This window comes from Dipteris shenzhenensis, chromosome 24 (genome assembly GCF_047967505.1).
Source record: "Dipteris shenzhenensis isolate YYH24624 ecotype China chromosome 24, Dip_SZ_1.0, whole genome shotgun sequence".
NCBI lineage: Eukaryota > Viridiplantae > Streptophyta > Polypodiopsida > Gleicheniales > Dipteridaceae > Dipteris > Dipteris shenzhenensis.
This window is the reverse complement of record NC_141619.1, coordinates 17915556-17938626: the sequence shown is the minus strand read 5'-3', so window position 1 is coordinate 17938626 and position 23071 is coordinate 17915556. Positions and strand designations below refer to the sequence as shown.

General features: G+C 42.9%; 1 protein-coding gene across 1 annotated transcript in view; it reads right to left on the bottom strand.

Moving 5' to 3' along the window:
• ILA (putative protein kinase regulator ILITHYIA) overlaps window positions 1-23071 on the bottom strand; it is a 210060-nt gene that overhangs the window by 133430 nt on the left and 53559 nt on the right. Inside the window, exon 13 of the mRNA XM_087395165.1 lies at window positions 16849-16926. Coding sequence (XP_087251291.1) covers window positions 16849-16926 — 78 coding nt within the window. The remainder of the gene's footprint in view (window positions 1-16848; window positions 16927-23071) is intronic.

The following is a 23071-nucleotide window of genomic DNA, read 5'->3' as shown; positions in this document are numbered from 1 at the left end:
CAACCGATTGGCAAGAGAACTGGATCAAGCCAATTTACAAGGGAGGTGACCGCAATCAAGTGTCAAACTACAGAACCATTATGGTATGCTCTACTCTAGCCAAGCTATATAGTACAATAGTAGAGGCAAAGCTGAGTGCTTGGACAGAGAAAGAAAGGAAGAGGGCAATGGGACAAGCGGGTTTCAAGCCCAAACACTCCACTGTGGATCATCTAGTTACTCTCCGAGTGTTGATGGAGGACAGCCGCCTTAAGGGGAAGGCACTCTTTTGTTGCTTCATTGATTTTAAGAAATCATTCGATACGGTGCCTAGGGATGTGCTATGGGAGAGAATGGAATGCATAGAAGTGCCTCACGAAATAAGGTTTGCTGTCTTTAGACTTTATGAGAAAGTAAAATGTCAATTAAAATGTAAGGATGGGATGTCACAAGAATTTTATAGCAATCTGGGGGTCAAACAAGGATGCCCACTCTCACCCACCTTGTTTGGTTTATGCATTGATAGACTTGAGGAACTGATGCACACAGAAGCAGGTAAAAGAGGGTTGTCCAGCCTCTACCTAGCAGATTTTGAGATTCACTTGCTTCTTTATGCGGATGATGCGGTTGTTTTCACTAATAGTGAGGGTAAGATGCAACAAATGATGGATATCCTCAGCATGTTCTGTTCGGAAAGTGGGCTGGCTGTGAATGTTTCCAAAACTAAACTCATGATAGTCAAGACTATACAGCCAAGTAATCCCCCTTCAATCTCATATATGGGTCAACTTGTTGATACAGTGCACTCATTCAAATACTTAGGCATTGAAATTCCAGCCAATAACAAATGGAGCAGCTGTGTGCAACGGAGAATTGATGCAGGATGGGGAAAGTATTATCAATTTGAAAATGACTGCAGCAATACCAACACAAGAAGGTGGCAAGTACGAAACATGATTTTTGGGGCATATGTGGTACAAACAGTGCTCTATGGGGTAGAGGTGTGGGGGGGGAGTATACCATCATCAAAATGGAATGATGTAGAAAAAATGCAGAAATCTTTCATTAGAAGACACCTTGGCATCAAGGCTACCACACCCTAACTCTCTCCTACTCCTAGAGACAAGATGCATACCCATAGAGTTGCATGCCTTGAAGAGAGTACTCAGATACATCACAAAGGTCAAGCACATGAATAATGAAAGGCTGCCAAAGAGGGCATGGGTAGAAAGTCAAAAGTCCCAAAAGACAAATAAGGGTAAGATTTTGGCATCTGGATGGGCACTAGATTTAAAAAAATGGTTCCAAAAATGGGAGGTAGAGAGGTACTTGGACTACTCTCCAGAGGAGGTAGATGAGGATGCCTTTCATCATGACCTGCTGAATGCACTACACAGGAAATGGCAAACAGCTGAAGACAAAGATAAGTTTGAGTACTACCGTACATTTATTAACCCCGAATATTGGGCTACTTATACAGGAAGAGAAACAGCCACGCAAGAAGTACATTTGCACACCTATGGCAATACATAAGCGAAGAGCTTTGGCCTCACTTCGCACCCGATCACACCAGCTGCAGATTGAAATAGGAGGATGGAAAGATATGCCAAAAGAGAGCAGAATATGCCAATTATGTGACCAGGGAATGGCAAAAACTGAAGAACACATGGTAATGATATGCCCTTACTATACTCACATCCGGAAAGCATTTAGCTCTCTTCTCGAGGGACATAACAGACTGGTTGATATGCTAGATAGCGGGTCACCCCTAGCTTTAGGAACGTTTGTCTATAAGCTTTTCAAGCACAGGAACTCACCTAAGACATAAAGGTAGTTTCTCTTAATACCCTCCCCTCCAAGGGAGGAGTCTTTGTGTACGAGGATTTTGTATTGCTCAGGTCCCATAGGCCGATTTTTTGGTCTTCAGAGGATGATAATATATTCTTCTTCTTCTTCTTCTTCTCTCACTCTCTCTACAAATACACTAGGACCCAGGACAACAATCGGGCTGGACCCCCTCGAAGGATTTTATTACAAGAGAGAAGAAGGAATACATAGTTCAGTGTGGAAGCTGTTCATACATAATCCAAAACGTGAATGAAAATCATTACAGAAGCTCTAAGGCTCTCTTTCTTGGCAACAAGCCACTTGTCAAACTCTACATTACTTTCCTAATTACATGCCACTAAGGGCAACTCTGGAGTCTTCGAAGCACTTGGTCACGCGAACCGCCTCCTAGACTCTTGGTAGGCTCCCGTAGCGCTTAGGAAAATAACTCTTCTTAGTACCTGCAACAACTAATTAAAGCGCACCACTATGGCACCCATTAATTGTTAGCGCTTTGCATGCAAATAACACACTGTGGACTAATTCTAGTCACAGTGGGTGTCCCCACTGAACACATGTGCACACATAACAAATATAAAAATATATTTATTTTCTGGTTGACCAAAGTCAACGCTCTTGATCATAATTAAGAGGCTTTGACCAAGGGCCGAGGAGCCTTATTTATAGTCAAGTCTCTCCAACCAAAGTTGGCACATCTTGGTTAACCATAGTTAACCCTCCTGGCAATAAACCAAGTCTCGTTGACCGAAGTCAACACTCTCTGACCATGGTCAACTCTGTAGTTCTCTGGGCAACTGCAGTTAACCCTCTTGATAATAAACCAAGTCTCCCCAACCGAAGTCAAGTTTACTTGACCAGAGTCAAGTATCTTTGACCGTAGTCAATTCTTTGACCATTAAAGGAACTCTTTGACCATAATTAACACAGATGGAAAACTCTTTAATTATGATCAAATAAATGGTCAACTGTACTTTGACTTAGGATATTTACATTGTGGTGGATCTGCAAGTTTCTCACATGCAACTAATGCACTTTGCCTTTGCTTTTCAAAGAGAAAAATTACCTCAACAAGAGGTGTCTTTGCATTCACAATCTATGCCAGTGCCAGGCTATCAACTTAAGGCATATACCCACAAGGTTGCCAAGGCATCAACAACTATATTGCCCCTTTTCTGGCTGCTGCAAAAAGCACTGAGTATGCATCTGATTCCCTTTTCCTGAGCACAAAGGCATACATTTTCTCTTTTCTGCAAATATCTGATTTCTCTGTTTTTCTGCTTTTTCTGACAGTAAATACTCTCTCAGATAAGTGCAAACTGCTAGCAGAAACAGTCTCTGCAACTGTTTTTTTTTTTGACAGTAATTGGATGGGTAAGCAGCTGGTTACACTAACCAGACTAGCTGGCTCTGGTCTGGTTAGTCTGTGACTAGACCTCTTAGCCAGATTAACTGGATTCTGAAATAACTGAACCAGACTGGAATCTGGTTAACTGAACCAGTCTGGTCTGGTTAGGCTGATCAGACTAGTTAGCTATGATCTGGTTAGGCTGACCAGACTAGCTAAGAGTAACCTCTGAGCGCAGGAAAGTAATGTAGAGTAACATTAGTTGACTAACTGTGGTCAGGTTACTGAGCGCCGCCTTCGTTCAGTTCTTTGAGTTCTAGCGATAAGAAATTCGCCAGAGGTGTCGTTATGAAGATGAAATGGAAAGCTCTTTGAGGTGGGAAGGTAACATAAAGAACAGGACAGAGGGTTTGTCCATTCCCCCTGGATCAAAAGTTATGGCTCCCGGAAGGATGGCCAAAGTTTGATCCAAGGAGGGGGTCCAAAAGGATGAGGTGTCCTGGAGGGTGATGTGACAGACTAGTGGTCACATGCCAAATGCATTGTGTGCCTGTGAAGAGGCTATGTGCTTGGCTAGCACTGTTGACATGGCCTTTGTGTTCACATGCAGGCTTGTTTGACACTATGCTTACATGGCACTGGTGACCTATCACAGATGCTGACAGTGATGATGTGGCACAAGCTACTGACTAGACCTCTGCACCTATCAATTGTTAGCACTTTGCATGCAAATAACACACTGTGGACTAATTCTAGTCACGGTGGGCGCCCCACTAAACACGTGCACACATGACAAATATAAAAATATATTTATTTTCTGGTTGACCGAAGTCAATGCTCTTGATCATAATTAAGGGGCTTTGACCAACGGTCGAGGCGCCTTAATTATAGTCAAGTCTCTCCAACAGAAGTTGGCACAACTCTCCAACCGAAGTTGGCACATCTTGGTTAACCATAGTTAACCCTCTTGGCAATAAACCATGTTTCGTTGATCGAAGTCAACACTCTCTGACCGTAGTCAGCTCTGTAGTTCTCTGGTTAACCGCAGTTATGACCCTCTTGGTAATAAACCAAGTCTCCCTAACCAAAGTCAGGTTTACTTGACCAGAGTCAAGTATCTTTGACCGTAGTCAATTCTTTGACCATTAAAGGAACTCTTTGACCATAATTAACACAGATGGAAAACTCTTTAATTATGATCAAATAAATGGTCAATTGTACTTTGGCTTAGGATATTTACATTGTGGTGACAGTCTTCCTTACACCTATCCTTCCACTTAACTTTGAACTTAGGAATTAACTTATTCCTAAGTTTCCTTTCCCTGAAATCGATAACTCTTTCACATTCATGTTATTGTCTCTAGCCCCCAACACCTCTTTCAATCTACTAACATGAAAGACTAGGTGAATTTTCACATGTGGAGGCAATTCTAGTTTCTACGAATCTTCCCTGATCTTTTTTAAGATTAGGAAGGATCCACAATACCTAGGAAATAACTTCTCTATCAAGCCCGTCTGTAATGTTTTGAATCCTTTGGTACTCAAAAATATAAGACCATTTCCTTAGAAAACTCTTAAGACGAACAATGTCTATCCACATAAAATCATACTCTATCCTTAATGGATTTGTGTGCAATCACTAGCATCTCACACATTCAGCAAGAAATCCTTAGCTACATCCAATTGAATACTCTTCAATTCAACTATCACAGGAGATATAGATTGAGGACTGTAACTAGTAGTCATATGCTAAGCATTATTATAGACCATTTGGATATACTTTTCTCACTCACATGGTGGAGACATATACCCGAAGCTATCTTCCAAGACCTGATTCACTCTTTATGTTTTCTCATCTAATCCAAGATGATTAGCGAGACTCATACTTAAAGTGTTCCCAATTTCGGAAACACTCTGCCAGAAGTGCCCACAAAACTTTGGATCTCTATCACTGAGTATGTCACAAGGGAACCCATATATTCTAAACTACTACTAAACAAACTAATGAGCTAGCTTAGTGGCCTTTAAGATTGTCTTTGTAGGGAAGAAATATTGCCGTCTTTCCCAACCTATCCACCACTACCCAAAATGTATCATGCCCTCAATGAGTTTGTGGTGATGCTACAATGAGGTTCAGCAAATGAAACTCTTATGCCGTTTGGGTTATGTACCGCATTTGAGTTTCTCTGATTTTGAATTTTGTGAGCATTGTCTCTATGGGAAGCAGACTAAATCAGCCCATAAAAGAAGGGGAAAGAAAGAGTTTAAAATGCTTGATTTGGTGCATTCAGACGTATGTAGTCCCATGCCTACACGGTCATTAGGCGGGGCCGAATACTATGTGACATTCATTGATGATGCAACTAGGAAAGTGTGGGCTTATGCTATAGCTCGGAAGAGTGATGTATTCCAGGTATTTCAGAAATGGCTGGCCTTGGTTGAGAATCAGTCAGGTAGAATGCTTAAATGCCTACGGACTGACAATGGTGGAGAGTATCTCTCTCATGACTTTCAGCATTTCTGTGATACACGTGGGATTAAGAGGGAGCTCACATCCCCTCGTACTCCAGAGCAAAATCCAGTTGCAGAAAAGATGAACCGTACCATTCAAGAAAGGTTGCAATGCATGCTTTCCAATGCAAGTCTTTCTGGTGGTTTTTGGGCTGAGGCAATGAAGACTGCAGTGCATGTGATCAATAGATCACCTAGTAAGAGTTTGGATGGTGGTATTCCTGAAGAGGCATGGAGTGGCAAGAAGCCCTCTTACTCTCATTTGCGTATATTTGGGTGTGAGGCATATGCACATGTGCCAAAAGAGCTTCGAAAGAAGCTAGATCCTAAGTCTAGGAAATGCATCTTTCTAGGTTATGGTGAAAGTGGAGAGATGGGCTATCGTCTCTGGGATCCAGAAGCAAAGAAGATCATACGCAGCCATGATGTGGTCTTCAATGAGAAGAAGATGCATAAGGCACCCATGAGGGATGTGGAAATGAGGAGAATCACTTTTCAGGATGTGAATCCACCTGCCTATGTTGATAGACAGCAAGCTGTCCATGCACCAAATGTGCAAGAAATGGTACCACCAAGTACTCCCATCGTACCTTGTTTGTTCTGTGTGTCTGTTGCTAAGTTAGTGACGAGTGCACCTGATAACATCCTATCTAAGCCCGCAGCAACGGGGTATACAGCCTTCAATGATACGGAGTTAATTAAAATGAAAGGGCAAGTGGCCAGTCATGATGTCATTGTGTTGTTTGACTCGGCGTCAACTCACAATGTGATTAACTCCAAGCTCGTGAAGAGGCTGAAACTAAAGACAAGTCCATCTGACTATGCGTATACAGTCAGGATGGCCGATGGAAGTTCAACTAAAGTATGGGACCAAAGGGTTACCCAGTTGGAGCTTCGGATTCAGGACTATACTGAGAAGCTTGATTTTGAAATAACCAAGCTTGCTCATGCAGATATAGCCCTGGGAATGGCGTGGCATTCTAGGAAGAATCCAGCCATTGATTGGAAAAAGCACGTATATCAATTCAAGATGAATGATGTGCTTTATGTCTTGCGAGGTGAAAGAGATATACCTCAGGGACCGTTGGTTTCCGTGATGGAAATCAGAAAGGCTCAAGTAGAGTTTTTGTACCTTTGCACAACATCGGTAGAGTCGGTGGATGATTCTTCGACTAGCATTGATGTTATGCAAAGTGGTGAGATGGCCAAGCTGGCTAATCTTATAATAGAGGAGTTCTCTGAATGTTTTAGGGATGAACTACCTTATGGATTACCTCTAGAGCGGAAAGTTCAGCATAAGATTGAACTGATCCCAGGGGCAGAACCTGTAAATAGACCTCCCTATAGGATGAGTTTTACTGAAGAGGCGGAGGTGCGTAGACAACTGGAAGAATACCTCAAGTTGGGGCAGATTCAACCAAGTTTCTCACCTTTTGCTTCGCCAGTGATATTAAAGAAGAAAAAGGATGATACGTTTCGCCTCTGTATAGATTACAGAGCATTGAATAATATCACTGTTAAGCACAGGTATCCGATGGCTCGGATTGATGATTTGCTAGATGCATTACATGGAGCCGTGGTTTTCAGCAAGATAGATCTTAAGTGCGGCTATCATCAGATCCGGATTAGAGCCGAGGATGTGCATAAAACCGCTTTCAGGAGCAGGTTTGGTCATTATGAGTTTTTGGTAATGCCCTTCGGACTTACCAATGCTCCAGCGACCTTCGTCATGCTTATGAACGATTTACTACGTCCGTATATCGGAAAGTTCGTAGTACATTTCATAGACGATATCCTAATATTCAGTAAGAGTGTTACTGAACATCGTGAACACTTAAGGATAGTGTTCAGTACTTTGAGGAAAGCCAGTCTTTATGTGAATAAGAAGAAAACTATACTGTGTATGGTTAGGCTTGAGTATTTAGGGTTCATAATTACTCCACAGGGGGTAGAAATGGATCCGAAGAAAGTGGCTGCGATACTGACTTGGCCAATCCCTCAGAGTCTGACCGCGTTGCGATCATTCTTGGGATTTGTCCAGTTTTATAGAAGGCATATCAAAGGATATTCCGGAATAGTATCGCCATTGACTGATCTGACCTCAGATAAAGTACCTTTTATTTGGGGACAGAATCAACAGGAAAGTTTTAACACCATAAAACAAGCTGTGGTCTCAGGACCGGTGTTAAAAATAGTTGATCCCCAGAAACCGTTGTTCCTAGAAACCGATGCAAGTGGCATTGCGGTAGGAGCAGTTCTCCTTCAAGAGGGAAGGCCAGTAGCCTTTGAAAGCAAGAAGCTTTCTCCCTCTCAAAGGAATTGGCCAACTCATGAATTGGAGTTGTACGCAGTTATCCATGCTTTGAAAACATGGAGGCATTATCTGTATGGTTCAGAGTTTTATGTGGATGTCGATCATGATACTCTAAAACATTTTTGTAAACAGCCTGACTTGAGGGGCCGCCAAGCTAGGTGGGCAGAGCTCATGCAAGAGTTTAATCTAACGATTCGGTACCGAAGAGGAAAAGACAATAAGGTTGCTGATGCGTTGTCTCGCATTATGCACAACCTGAGTTTCACGGTATTAGAGAGTGCTCTAATGACCGAGATCAGAGAAACTCAAAAGGTGGACGAGTTTGTCCAGAGCTTATGGCCTAAAGCTCATGTGTTAAAACCCGGGGAAAGTGAAAAGGATGACCTGGCATCCAGGAAAGGCCAAACTTATGCAAGATATACCATAAGGGATGGTATGCTAGTTAGAAATGGCAAGGTTGTAGTACCTGGTCAGAATGATCTCAGGCAGAGAGTCATTCGACAGTGCCATGATAGCCCGTGTGCGGGACATCCAGGAGTCGAGAAGACATATGATCTCGTGAAGCGAGATTTCTTTTGGCCAAAGATGAAAAAGTATATTCATGAATATGTGACACGGTGTTTCTCGTGTCAGGTAAGTAAGACCGAGCGGGTGAAGCCACCCGGACTGTTACAGCCCTTGGAAATACCACTAAGTGGGAGAGCATTTCCATGGACTTTATTGTAGGGCTACCTGCAACACAAGGAGGGTATAATTCTATCCTTGTGGTGGTTGATCGTCTAACCAAGATGGCTCACTTCATTCCGACTAGAGAGTCTGTTAATGCCCCGCAAGTGGCGGATTTGTTCATTAGACATATATTTCGTCTGCATGGATTGCCTAGATCCATAGTGTCAGACAGAGATGTTAGATTTACCGGTCATTTTTGGACAGCGGTATTTGGGACACTAAGAACTGAGTTGGGAATGAGTAGTGGGGATCATCCTGAGACGGATGGTCAGACGGAGAGAGTCAACCAAACTTTAGAGGATATGCTGAGGGCATATGTGTCATCGAGGCAACATACATGGGACAAGTGGTTGCCATTGTTGGAGTTCGCCTACAATGATAGGAAACATTCATCTACCGGGTTCAGTCCGTTTGAGCTGAACTATGGTTATAGACCAGCCAATCCGACTATAGTTGGAGTACCTCAGAAAGTGCCTAGTGCCGCGAACTTTGTAGTTCAGATGCGGGAGATGCTAGCACTTGCGAGAACTAATATCCGCCAGGCTATGGATAGAGCCAAGGTGTATGCGGATGAAAATCGGTCTATAAGAGTATTTGAAGAAGGAGAAAAAGTTTTTCTCAGAATTCCTTCGCACTCGAAGTCGTTGACTTCAGGAGAGTGTGCTAAATTATCACCTCGATACTGTGGGCCGTGATTAATTCTAAAGAGAATAGGCAGTGTAGCCTATAAATTAGAATTGCCACAGGGGTGTAAGGTGCACCCGGTTTTTCATGTTTCACGTTTAAAGAAATTTTTACATACAGGTGACTCACTAATCGAAGGTGTGGTTTTGTTTCAGGAGATAGAGGATATTGCAAGGCGCAAACCAACAAGAATCCTGGACCGAGGAACAATGCAAATACGAAATCGAAAGATACCCACGGTGTTGGTTGCATGGCATGGTCAGCCTCTATCCGAAGCTACCTGGGAATCCGTATATCAGTTACGGAGAGTGTTCCCAGACTTTATCATCGAGGACGCTGATGTCTAAAGAGGGAAGGAATGTTACGCTCTAGCCGAGGTAGCATGACCTCGGAAGAATCAGTCGACATTTCCCTTAAAGGATCTATCTCTGTAATATATGTGTTTGCGCTTCATGTAAATGATCGGGAGGGATTTAATGTCAAGGTCCTAGGTGAGGGCTGATAGCACCAGACTAGATAGATCTAAGACCAAGGGCCTAGTGCTGAGATATTGCCTAGGGGCAAGGAATTAAATGCATCCCAAGAGAGGGGTGAAATGTTGCATTAGGAAGGCCCTATATAGATGACATGTGGCATCTAGATCTATCTAGGGATTTGGGGTTTGCTAAGGCTAGAGAGAGAAGAGAAGAAAATGATTCATGTGATTTCAACGTAGATCTCTGTTTTTCTGGTTAGCCTTGGCAAGAATTGGCTGGGAGGTGAATCATGGTGCTGCTCCCGTGATCTGTAGTAGAGGCTAGAATAGCAAGAGAGGGTGACAGAAAACAGCCAAGTGAATCATGTGAAGTCATCTACAAAAGTATAAAAATAGAAATGACCCCCAAGAGATTGTGTCCGCATAGGACCACAAACTGTTGGAGGTCAATATCTCCTGATGTCACCTTAGTGAGAGAGGGCTAGTGCTTGTGGGTGTGCCCGCCCCCCGTGAGGTTAGGCTAGTCCAAAGAGAGGGCCTTGTTGTGGGTGAGCCCGCCCCCCGTGAGAGTGGAGTAGGGTAGAGAGGTTCCTTTGAGCTCTCATGGAGGCGCCTATGTGGTGTGCCTATGTGGCCACTTGTAGGGCAGCACATATGCAGCAGTCCAGCACCCCCGGGAGCCTATGTGTAGGCAGAGGTGGACCGACCTGTTGGTAGGCCACCTAGGCGCTGCTGTTGGCCTGCACGGGGCAGGAGGTCAGTCTCTATCGCTGTATGTGCGGCCCTTTTAGAGTGTAGAGGAGAGCAGGCCAGTCGGCTCTCTTAGAGGCCTGTGGAGTCGGCCCTACAAGGCTCTTCGTCAGCCCTCAAACAGGGGCAGGTGAGCCCCTTGTATAGGGGTGTGGCTGGCCTCGTGAGGCAGCCTGGGCAGCCTTTTGATTTGCACCCCAATTAGCATTCTTTTTCTTATCCTTTTGCTCTCTTTTTAGCTTGTAGCAATCCTTTTTCATATGGCCCTTCTTGCCACAACGGTAACACTCAATGTTCCGTGCCCTGGATTTGCTACGAGACTTCCCTCTTTCTTGGGACTTCCCCCTGAATTGTGATCTGCCCCTTTGCACATTTAAGGCTACATCCTGCTTGTTGCCATCCATAGACTTCCGTCTAATCTCCTCAGCCAACAAGCTACCCACAACATCATCAAATTTCAGTACTCCACCAGGTGCAGAGTTATTGACAGCTGTACAAAAGGTATCCCATGAGGATGGCAATGAACATAAGAGAAATATTGCCTTAGTCTCCACATCAAAATTCATCTTCTGAGCCTGAAGCTGGCTGAAAATAATATTGAATTCATTCAAGTGAGAAGCAATAGCATGTGATATAATCCCAAATTCCCTTGGCAGCCAAAAGATTTCTGACCACAAAACTCCAAAGAGAATAGTTGGTGCCATCCAACTTGTCCCCCTAGGCAAGCACACCCAAAGTATCATTCGGATTCTGAGCCATTCCGAACAAATGCACAAAGGGCAACAAACTTTGTCAAGTTCATGTACTGTGAACACCATGCACAACCAAAATTATGCCCCCTTTCAAAGCCAACACAACAAAACAGTCCACAAAACTCCCTTGCTGGGTGTGATGTGTATTGCACAGTCAGAATATTTAGCTAATGCTGGCTCAACAAGCCATATAGCCACTGATGTCTCAGAAAACAATCCAAACAATGCCCGAAAAATGATCCGATTGAAGCACAACCTTCCCATAGTCAAACCTTGACGACAGCCCCGCAAGGCCGCGACGAAAGGCTTGGGACGGAGGGCAGGGGCACACACAGAGAGAGAGAGAGAGAGAGAGAGAGAGAGAGAGAGATTAACGGCCACGGAAGGCCTCGTGGGCCTACGGGACAAAGTGACACCAAAGAGAAAAACTCATACAAGCCACAGGGGGCTGAGGCAAAGGCCGCGCTAAGACCCTTTGCTGAGTACTGTGCTGAAATAAAGAGAGCTCAATGGCTCAAGAAAAAACAGATCTAATTTGCTCTTTTTGACAGGTGGTGTGCAATCTGCTGCAAGACTGGCTCTTCAGTAGGATTAGTATGCTACTTCTAGGGCCTGATTCCCAGCAATTAGTGGGCTGGGTAGAAGCCTATAGGCTGGTAGATATAGAAGTGCGGGGTCTTTAAAAAATCGGGCTCTTTGTCCAAGAAAGCAATTCCTAAAAGCAACCCAAAAGCACAGAAAAATCAGTCTTTGACTTCAGAGAGTCTTCCTAAAAGCTTTCAAAAGCAAGCTTTTTTAGCTTTCCAGGTCCCACAGCCTAGAATAGGCACTACCAAAAGCAACAGCCAAAACAGGGAGCAATCAAGATCAGAAGCAAGCCTCTCTAGAAAAGTAGGGCAATCAGCAAGGATCTTCAGATTTGAAGAAGAAGAAGGTCAATCACGTGCTGCTGCAACAATCAAGATAGATCGCTCAGTAGCCTCCCTTTAGACATGCTTGATGACAAATTCACACCTCCTTAGCCTTCGTAATGCAGCCTATGAACCAGCGAACACCAACTGCTGTACCTGCGATGGAAGCCTAGCAGAATAACAAGAAACACCTTGTAGGGATCACAAAATGGGACACTGATGTTATGCTATGGGTAGAGAGCAACATTGGGAATGTCTTGGCTCGGTTTCATGAAGCATGCGCAAGGAACCCAACTTTTGCAAATGATGTTAATGAGGCAAAGATGCATTTATGGAATTCCTTCTGGGCTAAAAATAAGACAAAGGTTATAAGGTCAGATGTGAAAACCATACTAGCTGCAAGTTGGAAGAAAAAGTTAGCAATTGCTTTCGGAAGGGCAAAGGAAGTAGCAAAAGGAGAAGAAAGTGCAAGGATTTTGAATGGAAAAATGCGAGAAGTGCAAGGTAGTGATTCTCAAAAGCTACAGATCAGGGCAAGTCATATAAGTAATGTGTCCTACCCTACTCCACCCATGATCTGTTCGCGCAACAGCTGTGCACATAACAGCAACTAGTGTGCAGCTTACGCAGGTGTGGTTTGCAGCAATAACTCATGCGCAATGATTTGCACAGATCCAGCATTAATTCGCAATTGCTGTAAGCAGGTTCTACCACAGCGCTATGCGAACTTGTCTCTGGCCAACGAGCAGACAAGCACAAGGAAACCACTCTCCAGGATGATTCACACGCATTTGGTGCATCCCCCCCTACTACCAGTCCCTCACCGTTTCCACCACAACTACCTCGACTGCAGAATCAAGACAGTTACTACCTCAACACACGATAACAACTCGCAAAAGCACCTTCAACATATGAAACACATGCGTGGCACCCCGCAATTGCATATCTTGCAATGATTCTTCATGTTTAAGGACTGCTCTGATACGAACTGTATAGTCTCCAGTAGGATCTAACCCCCACCACAGTCTAAACCAGCAATCAGCAAAACAATAAGATGATCGGCTGAGTCCTCCCAGCCACCCCCAAGCATGTGGGCTAGAAATCAGACTCCTCAAGTCCAAGCCTATAGCTGACATCCCATACCACCAGAACCTATTCCCAAGGAACCTTCGGCCCAACATCTCATGATCCGCCATGCACATGGCAAGAGTCCACAAGCTCACGATTCAGACCAAACCATCCAATGGTGTCTGCACACTAAAATGAATTCAACAATAGATTTGGCCGTTCTTATATAGAAGAGCATCCCACTTTATGGAAAATGACCTTGGCTAAAAGGGATGTGCACACTTTCCGAGCAAAAACCTACGAGCAGAAAAGTCCGAGCGATAATTTTTTACACTAACCATGCTTGTATATTTCTCAAAGGAATATACAATTCTTTCTTAATTTCTCATTTATGGAAGCATTTACTTACTTATTTTAAATTATAACCCTCCTTTTAGAGAACATCATCTATATATGAACAAATAGTGAACACTTTAGAAACTCCTATAAATACCTCCCTACCATACTCTCTTTTGAGGATTATGGTAATTAAATCAATCTAAAAGAGTTTCCCTAATCTTTAGCAATTCCATATTTGAAGCTCTCATATAACAATGTATACCATATTCCTTGGATGAGTAGGAAAAAGATATTGGAAACCTCATACTTAAGGCCATTATAATCGATCATAAATTAATCTCTAATACATTATCAAATATGGGAAGGCAAGGAACGGATTTTCAAAATATTCCCAATTCTCCAAACCTAAGTACTTTTAAGGAAATGTGGTCTCTACTGAACTCCTTCCTACCATAATATGAATAAGGGAGAAGTTATAACTCTCATATACATCTTGAAATTTTCACTTTTCTCTTTTATAACTATAAAAAGTAGAATTTTAAGCCTACCTTTGCATAGATCATGAAATTTTTCCTTTTTACAGCTCCTCAATCTGAGATAAGGAGCAAAAGTTATGACTCCTTCTGCGTAGGCTCTCCAAGGGTATTCCGCCGGCAGAATAGGGTTGGGGCAAGCTCTTCAAACCATATTCCTTTGGAAAAATACACTTAGAGGATCTATTGAAAAAGTATTATGTTATTTTCTTAGGTCGTCCTGAGGAACTGTAAAGAGAATATTTGCTCAAAATTTCATGATCCAACCAATGAAGAAAGAAAAAGAAGGGATTTTTTAAAGTTGATAAAATAAGTCACCACTTGGACATTATATATGTATATTATATAAAGGTATATTTATATCTATATCTATTAATCAGTATTTCATATTGACTTACATATTCCTTGAAATAATCTGTATATATTTTGACCCCTCCTATCTTTTGTCCGCTCGTCGCTCAGGGGTTTTTGCTCGGAAAATGCAAACCCCCGGCTAAAAGCAGCCAAATGGCCCTTTGCTAATGTGTAAGTCCTCTAGACCTTCATTTAGCTTGCTTCCCTTCATCCCAGGACCCCCCAACCCTGCTGGATTAAGTCTACTAATCTGAGTATTAGTATCTTGGTACATACATTGTGTGCTGATGGGTCCCTAAAATGAGTCAGCTCATTGACTACACTATTGTACACGAAGTTATCAACCTACGATTCAAACTGATGAGGCCACATGAGATCAGAGGCAGCCCACACTCACTAAAGGTCGTCACGCTCAAGTGTCCTAAGTATACCCTTTAGGGACACCACAATAGCATGACTCAAGACAAAGGCTTGATAAGCTCTGCCCTATCAAAGGCGCCCTCATTGGTGTCACAAGATCCCATGAAGAAAGTAGAGGGCCACCATAGGAAACCTTAGACATGCTTCAAAGGCTATTTCTTGGAACAAAAGTAAATACAAATGAATTTCTTGTACATGCGCGCGCACACACAGATACACATGTATGTATGTGTGTGTGTGTGTGTGTGAATGCATGCACGTCCTCCTTCAACAAAAGTTTCTCTTATGGGGTGTTATGCTTGGGGTTCTGCCATTCCAACAAATCGTTCCTTGTCACCATATTACTCCTGCCACTTGTCGACGATGCTGTCTCCACGAGAGTCTCTGTTCCATATATTTTGGCATTACCCAGAGTCCCATGATTCCGGGTCTTTGATGATCCCTCTCTAGCTAAATATTGCTTCTTTCGAGCATCTCTACAACAATCGTTTTATGATTGTCTCACCTTCTTGTCATATAATGAAATCTTCTGATGTTGCAGTTGATTGGCCCATTCTTCGGAATTGTGCTTTCTCATATAATGGCATCTAAATTCCACCAAAAAAAGTGTGCGGGCATGCATGTATACATGTGTGCATGTGCATGTCCATGTGTGTATATATGTACTCGCACTGATATAGATAATATACATATATGTGCGCATGTCTATACATGCATGCAAATATATACAGGGGTATGTTAGCGTTACGGAATTGTATTTTCAGTATTTCTTGCTATGGAAATTATTTTATTTTAGTCAAGTGTGACTATGGCAAAGTATTCCATAGGAGCGCACCGGACGCGGCGGGGGTCCTAGTGGATGCTTTATGGGGTTAGTTGGGGATGCCTAACTACTTGTGTTTTTGCCAGGCTAGATGGTTAGTATTGTGGGTGATTCCATGTTAATACTAATGTCGCTAGTGTTACTGGTGTTATTGCAATTGATCGCAAGATATGTATTTTGATGTCTGTATATCAAGCGTACAATTGTGTTGGGATTAGTTGGTGTGATGATTCATCAATTGATTGTAATAACTAACACAATTGGCGGCTTGAGTACAGATAACAGAGATGGTGAAGGTGATTTGGATTGATCGAAGTATCTAATGGCTGTCAAAGGCCATGGACCATATTGTAAAGTAAAAAAATTTAAGCCATGGACTAATTTATATTATTAATTGTGGATGAGCATTCCCTCTAATTATGGACAAGGGATACTTTCTAATGTACCATTATTGACTCTTTGCTTTTTGGAATTACAATTATAAATACTTTAGATGGGAAGCAAGAGCCACCATCTAGGGGGGGGCAAATTGGGCCCCATGCAGTGTCGCTCTCTCTTTCTCTTCTCTTCCCCACTTATTTCCTTGTTCTTGGTTTCTATGGTTTTGGTAAATTTTGAATTTGTGAGCATGTTTGAAATCCAATTTTTGTAACAAGTAAGTGTGCACGCGCGTGTGTGTGTTATACTTCATAACTTTCAGGGATGATCATTCCAAGAAGACATGGATTTATTTCTCCACAGGAATCAGGTGCATTGAATCATTTCAAGAATATCAAAGCTTTGGTCAAGAAATAGACTAGCAAAAACATCATGATTCTTCCATGTGATAAATTAGATAATCTGGCTGCCAATAATATAGATAAGACAATTATGATACTGTAGCATTTAGTCACAACTATGATATAAAATCCAATGTTCAAGAGAAGTATGGTGTTGCACTTCCGTAAGAATAACACACCAACAAAGTGACCTTTGATCCAGAAACCCAAACTTCAAAAGCATACAACAAGTACCTCACAGAGAGCACTGGAATGAGCAGCCAGAGCAGCACTAACATTCAATCCTTGTCTCTTCAAACTTCTAAGAAGTGCCTGAGACATCAAACAACATATTGAAACCTTTTAGTAAGCAGTTGTTCAGTAAGTTCACATAGAACTGTGAAACATAAAAAATACACCAAGACCAAAAAATTCAAGTATAAATGTTGGCATGATATCGATACGTACACTTCAAAATCCTAGACATTACAAGAAGCCTGTGGTCAGTTTTCCGATTTCAAAGTTCATGGTGAGCATGATTATCCCAAAAAATAGGTCAAGCCAAGATCAAGAATGAATATTCCCCAAAAAAAAGGTCAGCTGAGAGCAAGAATGAATATTCCAAAAACCAAAAAAAGGGGTACCATCGTTGTTACGTGTAATTATAGAAACATGAAACCCTGCAAACCAAATGGGGGAGGAGGGGTAGGGGCCTTCTTGGCCATAAATTCTAAAGGAGTGGAAAACCAGGGAAAAAAAGTCCGAAAATCATTATTACGATGTGTAGTTTAAACAGCAATTGCTAAATCATCTTTTAAAGTTTTGTTTTGATAGCAAATACTTTCATTGTGATGACAACATGTGTGATGTGAAATATTCAACTTTAACTAATGAATCACTTGGACGCTAACTCCGACAAGAAGCCTTGCACATAGATGCCTTTTTTTTTTTGTTGCTGGCAACGCTTATTGTTGCTAGCTACTAATAGTCTCATCTGCTCAATGCTTCTCTCTAAACGAGATCTCTAGAGGCCAAACAAGGTTGCCCATTAACCCCAACCTTATATGGCCTCTACATAGATGAGCTCAAGAACTTCTAACATGGTCAGAGCAGGTTCACCCTGACATAGCTGCCCTGCCACATTATCCCAGACCTAACCCTAACCCCTAACCCAAAACCCTAATTCTGCTCAAGCCCTTCTTCCTGCAGCCGCCTTAGCTTTGCTCATTTCCGCCTCAGATTCAGCCTCATTTCCATCTTTGCACAGCTGTCTTCTACCCATTAGGGTTTCTGCACAGCCACAATCCTTGCTGCCCCCATTTCACCTCTGTTTTGCATCTTTTTTGTGACCATTTCTGCTCGTTTTTCAACAAGCGTGTGCACACGTGCTGCTGGTCGGCATCTTCTTCAAGTGGAGCTTTGGAGCTGTTTCATTCGCGTTTTTTGGGTTTTCAGTCTGCTACAGCAGAGCTGTCTATCTACACGCATGGGCTGCACATTTTCGTCACTTTTGGAAGCATTTTCGACCAGTTTTGGAGCTGCTACTGCAATTTCAAGCTGTTTTTGGTGCTGCTGCGGCATAACCGTCTACATCAGAGGTGATTTCAAGTGTTTTCTTCATCTGCTCCAGCATTTCGAAACCCTAAATCACCTTGGAGCTGCATTTCCAGCCACCTTTGAGCTGCTCTTAGCCTCTAGCTCATCTACAACAGTTGGTTTGCATTGTGGAGACTTGCTACTTCATTTTGAATTGTTCTAGGAGCCACCTTCAAAGTGGACAGCCTGTTTTTGCTCTGGTGAGCTGTTCTGAGGAGTCCACACCTACTGCAGCACTCAGCTCTAATTTCAGGGCATATACTTGCTGGTTTTTTATTCGGGTTCGTTCAGTTCTCCATTTTAGGCGTATTCTTGCCACTTTTCCATTAGGATTTGCATTTTTGCACCTCCGAGGTCATCCACTAGTAGCTGGGCCTTCCTCAATCTGCTGATTCATTTCAGAGCCCTAGACGCGCTCCTTTATTGGCTGGTTATCTATTTCAGCTTGCTACCTTAGCTACCTCAGTTTGACGCTATGGAGCCTCGTCCTCGTGGTGCAGACTCATCCACACTACCTTCAGCTAGGGATGAGCAACATGACAAAGCACTTGTGCTTATTGGTGTGAGGTTGGTCAACAAATTGCTTCATCAACTTGACCTCACTACTTCAGTTAAGGAGAACCTGGATAACCTCAAGAATATCTACTAGACCTGAGCAGGAAGCTTCATCTCCTATGTTGCATGATCTATTCCTCTTTAAGGAGGTAGATGATGCTTAGCTCTATGTGTGTTTGTGTTGAGTCAATAAAGGTTCTCAACCTTGAGTTGTCCCTCTAACCTAAATGTATTTGGAGTCAATAAGAGGTACTATGCCCTGAGTTGTCCCCCAAAAATGAATGTATTGTCTTTTACTTTGGTTTGATGGTATTGACCACCCAGTTCAGAGTAAGGGGGTGATGAGTGATGGTTTGCCCCTGCTGGTCGCAAGCTGACTGAGAGGTCACTATCACACAGGAGGTGTTGGATAGTTGGACTTGCTCTTTGCAGTATTGCGGTGGAGGGTGGATCGGTCTACTCTTTGCGTGTTGGGTTTCACACTCTTTGCTCTGAAGGGGGGTGTTGGAGATATCATAGCCACAGAGTGTGTTGATGTGATGTGTTAGTGTGCAGTACTAGGAGATCTAGTACTAGTTCATGTGTGTGAGTGCCACGTGTCACTATCGGACTTATCACATATGCACTTGGTGCAAGTGTGAGTATGTAGCCTATATAAGGCTTGTACTTCTCATGATTATGAATAAGATAGCTTTTCATTGTGTCTTCATTTATGTATCATTTCCTCACACCCTAACCTTCTCTCTTCCTCTCTCCACCATGTTTCTAACAATCATCTCTTGTACCATTTTTGTGCCATTTGGAGTTCACTCCCGTACCATTTGAAGCTAGGCATGTACCATTGGGATTCCCTAACAAGTCACCTAAAGACCACATTAATTGCAGAACTTCGTCCTTTTCTTAGTGACCCCAACAAATCCAGTACTTTGTCCACCTAATGACCACATCAATTCCTTGTTCCTCCAATGATTACTCCAGCGACCACAAAGTTATGGTACCGTGGTTACTTCAAGTCTTGTGCTTCTTTGATCAGTAAATTTTGGTGACGATAGCAAATCTAAACTTGCTCTCGTCATCTACCTCAACAAGTCTAGTACCTTAGTCACTCCATGAACCACAAGAAGTAACTTGATCACATCAACTTTGGAATCTTGGTCACTCCATGAGCCATTTGAAGTTCGTGCCTTGCTCCCTTAACTGACCACAACAATTCTGGCCATCAAGTGATCAAATCAAGTGACAAGTCTGACATGTGATCACATCCATTCTAGTAACTTGGTTACTACATGAACCATTTGATTCGAGCAAGACCGCAACTGGTCTCGTACAGTAGTCGCTCAAGTGAACATTTCAAGACTTGTACATGTGCTTGATGAAATCTAGTACCGTGACCAAATGAACTCTAGTATTACAATCATCTCAACTCTAGTTCCTTAGTCATTAAGTGACCACCACAAATCTAGTACGGTGGTGGTCACTTGACCAATTCAAATTTGGTACTTTGATCATTATATGGGTCACAAGCTGATTCTTGGTCACTCCTGAACTAGAAGTCATCTAGTACTGGTATTGGTCACTCCTTGGACCAAGAGCACATCGGATACTGGACACTCCCTAGACCACGAGCATGTTTGGTATTGGTCACTCCCTATACCAAGAACATGTTTGGTACTTTGGTTACTCCTGCAACCATTTAAGGTTGGTCATCCTTAAACCATTTGCACTTTGGTCATTTCTTTAACTTGCACCCCATACCTATATCCTTTGTCTCATTGTACCTAACACCATTGCATAAATGGAGCTTCAGGACCACATGTGGCAGATCATATGTCCTAGAAGCCATAAAATGTAATTGTAAACTTCTATAATGAGATCTCCAAATCTCTGCATATTGCTAGTCTGAACTTTTGAAGTCCCTTTTAAATTAGAAAGAAAATAAAATTACGACCTTCTAGGTATGTAACAGAATTTGCTTGATTCAAAACATATGTATACCAACTCTTTCTATCAGATCAACAATCATAAAGAGAGAGAATTCTTCACCCGAGATGCATTGATTGGTGGCCCCAATATTCTTCCTTCCAAGGTTGCCAAGTAGACACTCCCACTTGGAACGATCTTCACGATAAGGAAAGGGCTTGTCCAAACACTGATGAACTTAGGCTGAACTTACTTGAGTACAATAATACCAATTCACCCAATTATCTCACCATGTCAACAATTTCTGTGATGCCGTGCCTTCTTCCCATTTTGCCATACTTGTTGAGCAAAGGCCGGCATACTTGTTGAGCAAGACTGCGATGATCTTACCAGACCTCCTTTCAGATCATCAAACAATAATTGTTGAGGTTTGAACGATATACAAAGGATCGTTCCTAGCGAAGAAGTTCTATCACATCTCTCGGGGCTCGAGGGATAGGCAATGTGAGTACCGCTTCTCCCTTGTCTAGATCTTTAGTCGTTCCATCAGCAAAAACAACATAGCCAAGGAGAACTCCTCTAAACATCAAAAAGAAGCACTTGTCAGGATTCAAGCACAAGCAAGCCTCTCTACCCTTATCCAAAGTCCATCTCAAACTTCTGTTAGTGATTTGCTTGCACCGTACGATCAAGGTGGGAGGCATTAGGCAAAGAAGTCATCTCAAGGAACTTTCCAGTATTCGCTTGGAAAAGTTTGGTTACTAGACATTGAAATATCGCCAGTGTCAGAAATAAGCACTTGTCAGGATTCAAGCACAAGCAGGCCTCTCTTCCCTTATCCAAACCCATCTTAACTTCTATAAGTGATTTGTTGGCACTGCATGATCAAGGTGGGAGGCATTCTTGTGGTTGAAAGTAAAGAAGTCACCTAAAAAGGCCTCAAGGAACTTTCTAGTATTCTCTTGGAAAAGTATGGTGACCAGGGATTAAAATGTCAGCGGTGCATTACAAAGAGTAAGCCTAGGTTCCCCATTCAGTCACAAAGGTTGTCTTGGACTGATCTTGCTCCCTACCCTTGACATGGTTGTACCCACTGCACCCATCCATGAGCAAGTACAAAGCATGACCAACTACTGACAACAACCCCTTGTTAATGAAGTGAAGAGGAAACCAATTTCTTCTTCTGGCTGCACTCAAACTTCTGCAAACTACACAGACACAAAGTTTGACACGTTAGTGAGAGCTGCGGCCATGTATGCATCACCCTTCTAGGGGGGTGATCTATCTTCGAGACTGAGTGACGACATTTCGAGAGGTTGTAGGTAATGATGTGATCCGGAGTAAACCCTCTGTCCCCCACCAGATCATACAGGCAAAGTTCAGCATGACACTGCTCTAGGTTGATGCCATCTTCCAAACAGTCACTTATCTCCACAAGGTTTGGGCCTTACCTAGAGAGAGACTACCAAGATTGACACTAGAGTCATCTATAGGCCTAGCTGAGAGGAGAATGATATGCTTGGTACACACGCATATCCAAATGGTTTCGCAGCCAAAGCATCCAAATGGATCGTCTCCCCCCCTTTTAGAACAACTTAAATGCTCATGATCACCTGATTCCATGGGATGAGATGAACTGTATCATACGCTTGGACCTACAGCTCCATACATCGTGGACTTGGGGGGAGGGGGACCACGAGTTCCCCACCAAGATCCGATTCTACCGTGATCATTTCCTCAGAGCATCAGTGGATGGAGTGATTATCAGACCCAATACTTGGACGACAGACGAGTCTCACATGCCTTGAGGATCGCCATCGAACAGATGCGGGTCTCGTCCCATCAGCTGAGGCTTGAGACAAGGAGAGCCACAAGCACACCCAAGGGGCAACAGATCTGCAGATTATACACCTTGGACTAGGTGGAGACAGAGGAGCACTTCTTGTGTCCTTGCCCTGTATACTACGAGATCCGAGAACGATACCATTGCTTATTTAAGGAGGGACACCGGTTTGGACCTCTCTCCTGGTTGATTAATTTCCACGACCAAGTCTGCATTGGTCATTATATGATGGATTGATATAGTGGACTCGAGGAGGAGATAGATGACATGAGAGCCGAGTGGGTCAGCAGGACGAGACGGCAACATAGAGAGACACAGCTAGTGTCACGATATGTGACGTAGTCCTTTCTCTATACCTTAGACTTATGGATGGTTTCATGAATGGACACTTGTGGAAGCGTATGTTCTTTCGACAAGACACTTCATATGAGGCACAACCTTTCACAAGAGACACATCCTATTGAAGAGACACTACAATTGTAATGTACCCTCTCATCAAGAGTCACACCCTTCACAAGGGGTACACATCTCTTCATGCACATACACTTTGGAGTACAAACCTTT